This window comes from Anas platyrhynchos, chromosome 2 (assembly GCF_047663525.1).
Source record: "Anas platyrhynchos isolate ZD024472 breed Pekin duck chromosome 2, IASCAAS_PekinDuck_T2T, whole genome shotgun sequence".
Taxonomy (NCBI): Eukaryota; Metazoa; Chordata; class Aves; order Anseriformes; family Anatidae; genus Anas; species Anas platyrhynchos.
The window spans coordinates 128716770-128728343 of record NC_092588.1 but is presented as its reverse complement, the minus strand read 5'-3'; the positions used below and the strand labels follow the sequence as shown (position 1 = coordinate 128728343).

Below are 11574 nucleotides of genomic sequence, written 5' to 3'. Positions count from 1 at the left end.
TACTTTGTCTAAGACTGTTTTTTTGTTTGTTTGCTTTTAAAATCAACTACGAACCTTGAAATTCACATCAAAGATATGGATTCAATTTCAGAATCTGATTCTTAAGAGGGGGCAGTAAAACACATTTAAAAAAATACCACATATACTATCCGACCTGTAAAATATACCTTAAAATCTGTAGCTGACAAGAGAATAGGAACATACTGGTGTTATGAGTTTGTATTGTTATTTTAATTGTAATTATTTAAAGATTTTTTGAGGCGTAATGGAATTGCAGAAACCCCATTCATCCAGTGCACTTCAAGTTACTGTACATATACATTTCAGAAATGATTTCCCCAGATTTTCAGATAAAACTATAAGAATTTTTAAGTTACTTGAGTTGGTGCCTCTGTAAGTAATTGGTGTTTAGAGGAGGGAATGAAAAGAGCAGAATTAAGTAGACCATTTCTGTATTCTTGAAAAATAGGCTAAGGTGAAAAGTAAATCACAAAAGTATAGCATTGAGTGAAAAAAAATGAGTTTCAAATTAAAAAGTGATTTTTTTATTTTTTTTTTTTGGGGGGGGGTACTCACAGGCTTAACTAAGAGTACCACTAGACTTGCAAAATATGCCATACTGTAGGTGCACTGTGTAGTCAAGCAGATAAAGATGATTCTGATAACCAGTTCCTGCCTTCATCAGTGCTGTCCCTCTGCTCAGCAATGTAAAAACTTTTTTTAAAAAAATTATTTTATTGTGTGTGGCAGATAGCTGCTTCTAGAGAAAGTTTCTGCCTGAACTGCCACATTTTCCCCACATTCTTCAGCTTGGGATGAAAGGGAAAAGGAAAGACCTTTCTGTAGCAAAAAATTTCCTCACCACAACTAAAGGATGCTGCAATAGAAAGGAACATCTTACCGAACTGCTGAAAGGATGCTGAACCACAGAAGGGCTTGGGTGGAATGGGACTTTAAGGATTACCTAGTTCCTCCCCCATGGGCAGGGATGCCACCCTCTAGACCAGGTTGCTCAAGTCCTTGTCCAGCCTGGCCTTGAACACCTCCAGGCACGGGGCATCCACAGCTTCTCTGGGCAGCCTGTGCGAGTGCCTCATCATGCTCTCAGAGAAGAATTTCCTCCTAACCTAAATCTCCCCTCTTTTAGTTTAAGGCCATTTCTCTTACTCTATCGTTATCTGCCCAGGTAAAAAGTTGCTCTCCTTTTTTATAAGTCGCTTTTAAGTACTGAAAGGCTGCAATGAGGTGTCCCCCAAGCCTGAACATCCCCAACTCTCTCTTCCTGTATTCACAGGAGAGGTGCTCCAGCCCTCTGAGCATCTTTGGGCCTCACAAAGGCAGAGCAGAGGGGCATAATCACCTCCCTCACCCTCCTGGCCACCCCTCTGTTGATGCAGCTCAGGACGCTGTTGGTCTTCTGGGCTGCAAGCACACACTGCTGGCTATTGTTGAGCTTTTCGTCCACCAGAACCCCCAAGTCCTTCTCTGCGGGTGTTCAGCTCCAGCGTGTCTTTTAGTTCTAACTTCTGTTGTCCATTTTGGGCAATCATAAGCCACAAAATCAGGAAACCGGCCATATACTCACTACAATATAATTTCTATTAAGGATCTCAAGGCTTTACTGTAAACAAAGGTCTTCTAAAGCAAGCAGTATTTAACTTTTTAATTTTTAAAAAAGATCTTCATATAGTTATGGTTATCTCAGATCACTTTAGAATGCAGCCAACTTTGAAAACAAAAAATATGCACAACAAAACTATATGTAAACCACCACATTCTCTATTTTTTTTTCTGTATTTGTGTTTGAAATTGTTTTCCTTCTTAAAGGCTCAAGCATTCTGCACATTACCATGTAATTAACTGCAAACATATAAAAGTTTTGTAAAAGGTTTGCACTTCTTGTTATCTAGCTGTGAAAAAAGGACTGATGAGAGCAAGGCAGGGGTTGGTGTTACAGGAAAGTAAATGGAGATAAAGTACACTGAGGAATAGAGCTTTACTAGCTGCTGAAACGAGATAAAAAGCTGTTTTCTTTCCAAAGTGCTTAGATAAGAAAGTGCGAGGGGTGGTCTCAAGTAACACTGAGTTTACTCTAATATTAAGAGATAATAATAGGGTAAAATAAAAACAAAACAGAGCAATGTTTGTATGTAAACACTTGAAATGGATTTATTAAAAAAAATCATTTGTACAGTTGAATCATACAGTATTCTGTATGCCTTAAATTAAAAGACTCCAGCCTTTAAAAATGCTGCCCAGTACAAAAGTGCTAACATAAAACTAGTGTTTGTGTATAAACCAGCACTATACATCACTAAACATCACTCTAAATAGTCTCTTCACCAGTGTCAATGAGTGGAGAAGAGATGGAAGATCAGACTTTCTGGTCTTCAGGGGCTTCCTTCTTCCCCTTACAGCTCAGTCTTCAGCAGCTTCAGCGCTTTCTGCATGTTTGAATACACTAGAAATGAAATTCATATGTTACTTTTTTGTTGCAACTTTTTCACAAGAAAGTATTTTCAGTGTTTGTACAGCAAAGCATACCTGGGCAGGTTAACATGCAGAGGTAAGCCATGCGATACCCTTCCCAAACCTGCCCATAGCTTATGCTGGGGAACTGTCCCTCAGCCAGCACTGACAGCAAGTGTGCCATGTCTGGCTTTACTCCTTGCCAAGTGAAAAAGGTGGCTGCTTTGAGAACACACTACTTACACAATGAAATATCAGAGGGCTCATATGCATAGAGACGGTTTGAGTATCTTCCAGTAATATCAGCTCTCACAGTCAGGGAAGGATCTGGAAAAAAAGGAGGAAAGTTGCAGAGCACAGTATTAACCCTTGAGCAGAAAAAGGAAGCAAGCCTTTCTGCATTTCTGTTTGCTTCCTAAGTGTTTCTGCAAGACAAATCTGCTCCCACTAACAGGTCGTTGTTCTGCGGTTAACTGCAGTTCTGGTGTCAAGATGTGTTTGCAGGTTTGTTGGGGACGTGATCGGTTTGATTCTGATCATTGCTGATCAGCCTAAGACCCTGTGTTGCTGCATAGCACGTAAATTAGCTCGGCCAGCTGAGGGTGCTTTCAGGCTACAAATATTAAGAAAGAAATATTGAAGGCAGTTGTTTTGGTCTGATGAAAATGGTCATCATGACCTAGATTTGTGCAGATATGCTAATGACATATGTATGTAAGTATGTCAGGTTGTGTATCTCTTCTGGGAGAGGGAATACCTGTTTGCATGCATGGCCACTGATAAATCACCAAGATACAAGTCCTTGTGAGGGATTGGTGCAAAGTGCTGGAGCACAGAGCTATGGACTGGGCCTAGAAAACCAGCCCCCGAAGCAGCTGGCATCACTGCTCTTCCTGTGATGTCTAAGATTGTGTCTGAGATGAAATCACAGAGGGAGGAATTCCACACCTATGGCACTGCTAACGGCACAGCTGGGGCTGCTTTGCATTTCAGTCCACTTTAGAGAGTGGCAGCTTCAGGGGTTAAGCATGGTGTGCTCCCTGATCTTCAGAGCCAGGCCAGAGGCAAGCTTTTCCTTTTCCATCTCTGCACTTATCCTTGTACCCTGTGTGCACCTAGCCCTGAAACACGCTCTTGCTCAGCTATTTCTTTTTTTGGGGGGGGATTTTTCTTTTCTTACGTGCTCCAAAACCAACATGAAATTCTATGTTTCTCATGGAATAAAATCCTGCTAATAAGCCTGAGGGTTTGAGATTCACAGCAGGGGCTTTGATCTGAGATGTACTCACCGATGAACAAAATCCGAGGGACGTACTGGCCGTCAGGTGCCAGGTTCTTGTCTGTGGTTTCATACTTAAAGAAAACAGATGGGGTTTTCAGTCAAGATTGCAAGAGGGCGTGTTACGTGATTCTGTCCTTTATACTCAGTGCTATCAAATACAAACTAAGCAATGCATTTCACACTTTCAGTAAATCTACTGCCTGGGTTACAACCTTTAACCAGCTAGAGCTCTATATTGCTCATATCATTTAATGATATTATTATATTAAACTTTAAATTCCTTTATATTTTGTCAGTTTGATACTTTAAGATGAAATATCTTTATTACTAAATCTATTACACTCCAGCACCGGCTGTTTTTCCTAGCCAATCATGGCTATAAAACTGCCTAGTTAGCTATAAAACTGCCTAGTTATAGCTAGAGAAGCCAAAATTGGAAATAAAACTTTGTTGCTTTCACTTGAAGTGTAACTAGGAAACTTACCACAAGGTTCAGGAGAATGAATTTTTCAGCCAGTTTCTGTATTTCTTTATGTTCAGCAAAGACCTTTTTGAGTGCTAGAGTGAAAGCAATGAGAAATGATAGTTAATAAAAAATGCTTGTGAAATAGTCCTAGAAAAAAAAAAAATCAGAATAATCAAAATGAGAATTTCCAGTTTACAATTACAGCAAATAAAGACTTAAAGTTCATTTCACTGAAAGGTGATGAACTCAGCTTTATTCTGTGGAAATGAATGAGTGTAATGGTACAAAATGTCCCTTTTTCCTTCAGATAGTGCATCTCTCTCACAACTGTCTGCTCAAGTTTGAATTTGAGCATTTTGCCCTTTAAAACCCCTTTTCTCCTCTTGCAGCTTCTAACTCCAGTTCTCAGGGCATGGCCAGTGCAGTGTGGAGATATATATAGGACCTCAACCTAGAACATCTGAAAGAATTTTAACCCTTGTACACAGCTGTTGAGGGATGCATGCCTCTTGCCATGTGGGTCAGCTCTCGCCTGTGTATTTTCAGTGACATGCCCAATGCTCCCTGGTGCGTGTGCAGGCTGGCATTTGGCTACTGCTTCCCCAGCAAGCAGATTTTCATTTTTATTTTTTAAACTGCATCTATCTGAAATTGAAACCCAGATATTTTATTTTATTTTATTTCTGTGCAAAAGAATTACCTTGACTGTGTGGGCAGTCATCCAGGTGGTGGATAATCATCAGTGGTTTATTGCTGGGAAAGAAAATTCCTCGTTAGGGCTGGTGGGGTGCAGGGGAGGCGCTGGGGGACACCTCAGCACAGAGGGGCATGGAGGGGCTCGGTACCTGTGCTTGGAACGGAAGAGGGCTTCCTCATACGTCTGTGTCCAGATGAGCTGGTCTCCCCAGCCTGCGAGGGAAAGACAGGAGGCATGTTACAGGCTGAGCTCATATCTGATCCCAGCCCTCCTGTGCCCAAGAGGGTTTTGGACAGACAAAGCTGGAGGGTTTTAAGTCAGGAAAAAGGAGGGGGTAGAAAATACTAGAAAATATCTTCGCAGAATGGGTTGCAAGAAAATTAATTTCACATAAAATTATAGGAATCAAAATTTTAGATTGTTTAAAGAAATAATTCATTCATAAATTAATGTTTACCTCTGGAGAGTGTCTGAGGCAGTTTGGGCTTAGTGTTAGTTTCCTTCGTATCCTTCTTGCCCACATCCTTGGCCAGAACACAGGAGATGGCAACGAGCAGCAGGAACATGGACATATAATTCTTCTCCATGGCTGTTCCTGGGACAGAGGAGAGAAACTACATTTTGTCATGCCTCCCAGGCTGCTGCTCTGAGGCATGCAGCAGATAAGCAGGTCAGGTGTGCAGCAGGGTGAGCCAGGGCCCAGCCTGGCTGCTCCAGGAAGGGGCCTGAGTTTGGGGGAATGTTCAGGAGAGGTGAAGTTTGCTTAGCAAGTTGTCACGAAGGACTTGGCAGTTTGCTGCTGCTGTGTTTGTGGTATTGAGCTGTGGTTCTCTTAAGATGAACACTTATGGGTCAGTTTCCCTCTGTTCTTTTTGCATGTGTTGAATTTGCTCAGTAAAACAACAGAGTTTTGGCCATTTCAAAAGTACTTTTAAGTACTCATAAATTCATGGTTATCTCTGGATCTCCCGGTCTTACAGTAAACGAGCAGGTTAGCAGCCTGGGGGCTGAAAAATTCACCTGTCTAGGCTCTTCCTCTGTTTTGCAATAGGAGTGACTCAAAGGAGATGTAAAATTTTGAGCTAGGTATAATACAGATACATTAACATAGATGCAGCTTAATGCTGTTGTTGAAACTTCATATCCTGTCTTCTCCCTTAAAAGTACCATCTAATCCTGAAAAACAGTCAAATCTATAATAAAAAGAGTGGGGAAGAGATGCCTGGTGGAACAGTAAGAACTGAAATGCAGTTTGCTGGTTTAAGCAATGCAAAGCAGAGTGCTTTTTCTGACCCTGACCCTGGGGCATGGAGATGGAGACAAGACAAGTCCAATAGGAAACTCCTCAGCATTTCAGCTGGGATGCTTTGTAAGGGGAGAAACACTTTAACAACATGACACTATTAAATTTCATTAAATGTAAATTCTCATTAAGTTTCCTCCTGGAAAATGGAATACCAATATACTGGGTAAAGTAGGAAAACCTAAGATTTTCCAAAAACTATATGGAAAATTCAAAACATTAATGCAAAAACTACCACAGGCTGAGAGTTTTTAAAATTCAGACAATGAAAATGAAAATTCTGGGAAAATAGAAGCATTTTTACAGGTAGGAACTGCAGGGAGAGGCAGTAGATGAATTTGCATCAGTGATATAGTGCTCTTAGCTACTGGGATGTCCAACAGACCTCAAGCATCCACACAGTTACTGTTTTAAGGACATCAAATATGATTTCACAAGAGACTGCATGTCCTAAGAAAAGTCTCCTTGGCAAGGAAGAAAATTAAATGAAGTTAGATTAAATGCAGTGGATTTTCAGGGCTGCCTTGAATTGCTTTGACTAGAACTGTATAGCGGAAGTAATGCTCATTTAAAAAAAAAAAAAAGAAAGAAAGAAAAAAAGAAAGTAATGGACAACCAGGAAGTCAAAGACCAGGAAAAGTTTACTCTATTGCTAGTGCAGAAAGGCAAGCTAGAGAAACATTAAACCTGCTCTTTCAAAACTTCTCCTCAGTGTACACACTTGTGCTAGGTCTTCAACGCACAAAAAAACCTTCCTTCTCCTGCTTCTTTTAACTTGCAAAGATGGCATTTCTCTACATATATTTCTTGTTAGCAAGCTGTACCAAACCATGCCTACATTGCTGCAGTCTTTTCTCTCCTCTGACTAGCTGCCACAGCTCCGGGCAGCCTGGGTGCTCCCGCAGGCAGCTCCCAGTGCCGCATGTGTTGGCTTACCTTGTTTGCTCTGCCCACTGGGGTGCGAAGGTGTTCCCAGTCCCACTGTGAACACCACGGCTCCTTCTGCCTATTTATGCACCTTCGCACACCCCAACCCCACCCACAAGCTGTGAATTTGAATACTACTTCTAAAGAGCTAAACTTTCCAGTTTTTCCCCCTACCAAAATGTTCTGGGTTAATTTTGCAATTAGTTAACATCTCGGTTTCCTGCCAAGCACCAAGTATAAAGCTCGGAGACATTTCCAGAGATTTTTGAACATTTAGGAAAGGTGATTTTAAAATGTTGGCAAAGGTCCAAGTCCAGGTAAGCTTAAGTCAAGACTTCTGATTTGCCTGAAGAGTGATTTGTCTTTTTTTGATTGGCTGGAAAGCGAACGTGGGTCACTGTTCTCTTATTTCTCTGAAAAAAAGTTAAATTGATGACTCAGAGTTTTAGGTGTTAATGAGATAATTAATCGTGCACATTACACAGATATATATGTATACATACAGCTATAACACCATACAGAAAAAATTAATGAAGTCTGAAAGAAAGGTTATAAAGATCTCCACAGGAATGTATTTGGAAGCTAAAACAATGTGTTCATAAATTGAGGTCTAAATAAATATTTAAGTCAAATTTCATGTCTAATAAACTGTGTAGACATTTATTTTTAATTACACCATGAAAACCAACCATTTCAGCTTTCAGGTATGCATATATTAGAGTGTAACACTGAGGAAAACTGGCCCTTTCCTAGGTGGCTGAAAGGCCAGCCTGCCAGTGGTCCTTCCTCAAAGGTCAACGCAGGGAAACAAAAGTATGTTGTGTTTGGTGCATGCCTCATATATTTTATTGAGACTGGAATCACATTCACAGGCAGTGAGTGCTTACCATTATTCAGCTGGGTAGGTGAATTCCGTCAGATATATGGATTTTCTGGTCTGAAATTCACAGAAATTCTGAATTCACTCTCTAATGGCTGCTAATGACATTCATTTCTTCTGAATATATTTAAGAGAAAACAGTGCTTTGAATCACTTAAAAATACATATTTTGTAAAGAACAATTAGGAAAACGAGGTGCAGAAACAAGATATTGAACTCAAACAAAGAACTAACTGCTTTTCCTTACAAAATACAGTAGCACCATGCTCTGCTCAGATGCTTGACTTATCAGAATGGCAAAACCAAAGCTCCCAGGGAGGCCAGTCATTGTAACTCCTATTTCCATGTGGTCTTTATCATGTATAGCCTAATCAAGGAATGAAATAAGAGAGAGACTGCATGTGAATTCATGCTCCTGCTCCAGTACTTCTCTCTAAAGAGTCAGAGATGTGTTTTGTTAGCTTCAATGTTGTGTATCCAAATCACATCCATACAGGTTTTCTTCTAAAACATACACCAAAATGAGTTTCCAAGATCAATATTAGGGCATTTGAGTATTCACTTTGGGCAATCAAGTTACATCTGTAATCCACCTCAATGTGGACATAGGAGTCAAAAGTTAGGTACCCATTTCTGATATCTTGGTTTTAGGCAATTCCTAATCCTAATTTAATATGTTCTTGCTGTCTTCTCAGGTCACACCTGGTAACATTTCAGTCTGATGCAGAAGTTCTAGCTGTTCTCTGGTTAAGTGAAGAGATAATGAGCATGTAGGGTCCCACTCACACAGCTGGAGTGAAAATTAATTTTGTCTAAAAACACATTGCCCCAGGAGAACTTGGAATGAAGTAGGACTATCCTGGAAGTTTTTTATTCTTTTGCTATAATGATCTGATAGGTATTTCTCCATATTTACTGATAATAGTTAAAATCTTTACAAAGCCAGTCACCGAATTTTTCCTTTCATTTTCATTCCTCTGGTCTGTGGGTACTTTCACTCATCATGTGGCACAGAAGTCATCTCTGTTTTGGTGACTGGTAATATAGCCCATTTAAAGGAATTTTCTGAAGCAGTTAATTTTTCCTTATGATTTGTAATAAGCTTTAGACTTCACAGAAGCACAGAAAATTCTGCCATTTCTTATAGTTTCATTAAAAAAAAAACATGCTTCTAAGTCTCATGATCTGCTGCTCAGAATTAAAAAAGAAAAAAAAAAATTTACACAGGAGGAATGTAAGTAAGGAACAAAATGTAAAGTCAGACACATACTAGAAATACTCTGAGTCAAAGCCGGAAACTAGTGTATCTGGGTCAGTGAGCTTCGAGTACTGCTAAAATAGTAGTATATTGTTAGACACTGTGATTGAAAGTCGAACACTTTCATTTGAGAACTGGTCAAACTTCTTTCATCAAAGCTTTAATCACATGAACAGTTTTTTTTGTTGTTTTTGTTTTTGTTTTTGTTTTTGTTTTTTTTCCTCACCTGAAATCTACTTGGATGAAATTGGCCTGACAGTTTTTCAGGAAAAACTTTCACATTACATTTTAGGAACTCAGACACCTTTGACACCTATGGCAGATGCAGGTCTCATTCTCTCTCTATATACACACATTTTTTCCCTTGAAATATTTTAAACCTTTATATTTTACGTTATAGTTACATGTTCTCTGGATTAGGATACAGTGTGATGATCAACGTTTCCCGTTATGTATGTCAATACTGTTTTGTTTTTTATTAGCAGCCATTCATGCTGGAGGAGGTAGCAGACCCCAGATATCCCACTTCCCAGCTTGGTACTTGCTCTGTTAAGCAAGAAAGTGCTTTTTTTCTCAAGTTGTTTCAGGGAACTTTTGTTAAAGAAACACTATGAGGAACTTGGTATCTTCTAAGAAGTCCAGACACCTGAGTCTTGGAAAAGCATGGTTCAACCAGTCTCCTTTTGGTACAAAACTGCATTTCAACTGCATTTCAGCTGGGAACCCAAAACTTCAGCACATTTTTACTTCCGAACACTCAAAGCTGGTATCTGGAGTTCAGGTAAATGTCTGCTAAGAATTTGATGATTTGTCTTGAAGGATGATGACTTCCCAAAGTATATCAGCCTAACACGTTCCGCTTTTTTGTTGTTCAATGAATTACTCTACTAACACGGAGTACCTACAGCTTATTGGTAATATTGTCAAAGAGGATAGCAAAGAGATGGTTAGGATTTAAAATATTACATTCTTATAACTATCTGGCACTTTGTTCACCACTTTCAAACAAAAGAACAATCTATCAGGATTCTGAGATGCCTGAAAACATTCTATTTGCAAATGCAAGTTTATAATACAAATCGACACTATTTGATAGAAATCAGCAGGCTGTAATACAACCATGAACCATCCTTTACCTAGCCTCAGATAAAGATGGGGATTTGCCATGTGACCAGTTCCTATACTATACTCTGTTTTGAGCTGTGAAATGCTGGAATGTCTGGAAGGCATTGCTGAATGATGTGTTTTAAAATCCATATGTCATTTGAACAGCCGTAGTAAATACACCTGCTCTTGTATTGTTTAGTGTCCTTTTTCACAGTAGTAGGGAAGTTATCAAGATCTGTTACCAAGGAGTCTCAAGGTTTTCAGCATATGTGGGGCTTAATTGTTCACCTTGTATTTGGTAAGAGAAAGCCTGATTGTAATGACTCTTAGATTCAACTTTGAAGTGAAATTTTCAGTGAATTTTTTGGTAGGAGGGACTGGGAAGCTGGGGATGTACCTCAGCCTATGGAGAAGACAAGACTGTTTATCTAATCTTCATAATTAGGCTGGTTGGTTATGATTGGGAAGGCTTCACAGTTGAAATTCTTGTACTTAATTTTAAGTAAATGCATTTTAATTAATTTCAATAGTTATCTGTATTGTATTTAAAACATATGTATATGTATGTGTGTGTGTGTGTATATATATATATATATATATATATGTACTCAAGTATTAAAGCCAATGACTCCTCCTCAGTCTGAGCAACTGATGTTTGATTTTCAGGATTGCTTGAAGTCTGTAAACCAAAAGTTTACTATTTTTACTGTTATCTATGAAGATGGTGGGAGGACTCTTGGGTTTTGAACAGCTTCGTTTTGTACCTGGTATCAGCTGGAGAGTTTTTAATTAACTCTTTTCTGTTATAAAATTTGCCTCCCCTGCTCCCTGGTTGATAAGCTCTGTTATGAATGAAGTAGCTTACCCACAGTTTCCATAATTCAGTGACTCTCCTTGAACTGCCATCTTCCTTTGATCTTTCTGTTTGCCTCCTTGTATTCATAGTTCTTATTTTGAATTTATGTTTGGTTACCTGTAGCCCAGACTGACACCATTCAGTTTTCTTAATGGCTTACCTCAAAGATCATTTTTATGAATGAGAATTTTTTTTCTTCTTGTCAATATTAGTGCCGTCTGCACCACCAAATGTGTCTGCATTTTTTCTCTGGAACACATCAGGTGCCAAACCCCATTCACAACTCAGCTGAAGGAAGGAAACAGTCTCTCCTGCAATGGATGTAACCC

At 39.4% G+C, this 11574-nt stretch overlaps 1 protein-coding gene across 1 annotated transcript; it reads right to left on the bottom strand.

Annotated features, from left to right (window-relative positions):
* Nucleotides 1-2143: 2143 nt before the first annotated feature.
* AGR2 (anterior gradient 2, protein disulphide isomerase family member) lies at nucleotides 2144-7290 on the bottom strand. Its single transcript, XM_005015135.5, has 8 exons — nucleotides 7154-7290; nucleotides 5372-5509; nucleotides 5063-5126; nucleotides 4918-4970; nucleotides 4236-4309; nucleotides 3759-3822; nucleotides 2713-2796; nucleotides 2144-2461 (listed from the first exon to the last, which is right to left on the bottom strand). Exons 2-8 carry the CDS (start codon nucleotides 5499-5501, stop codon nucleotides 2412-2414), a joined length of 519 nt encoding a protein of 172 aa, XP_005015192.2. The 5' UTR covers nucleotides 5502-5509; nucleotides 7154-7290; the 3' UTR covers nucleotides 2144-2411.
* Between the last annotated feature and the right edge of the window lie 4284 nt (nucleotides 7291-11574).

Bases quoted from the DNA above. Each gene is read 5' to 3' on its own strand.
- AGR2 (XM_005015135.5), bottom strand. From the start codon at position 5,501: ATGGAGAAGAATTATATGTCCATGTTCCTGCTGCTCGTTGCCATCTCC. The intron at 3,823-4,235 runs GTAAGTTTCCTA...GTTTTCTTTAAG, and splicing joins TCATTCTCCTGAACCTTGTG to TATGAAACCACAGACAAGAA. The intron at 2,462-2,712 runs GTAAGTAGTGTG...TTTCATTTCTAG, and splicing joins GCCCTCTGATATTTCATTGT to TGTATTCAAACATGCAGAAA.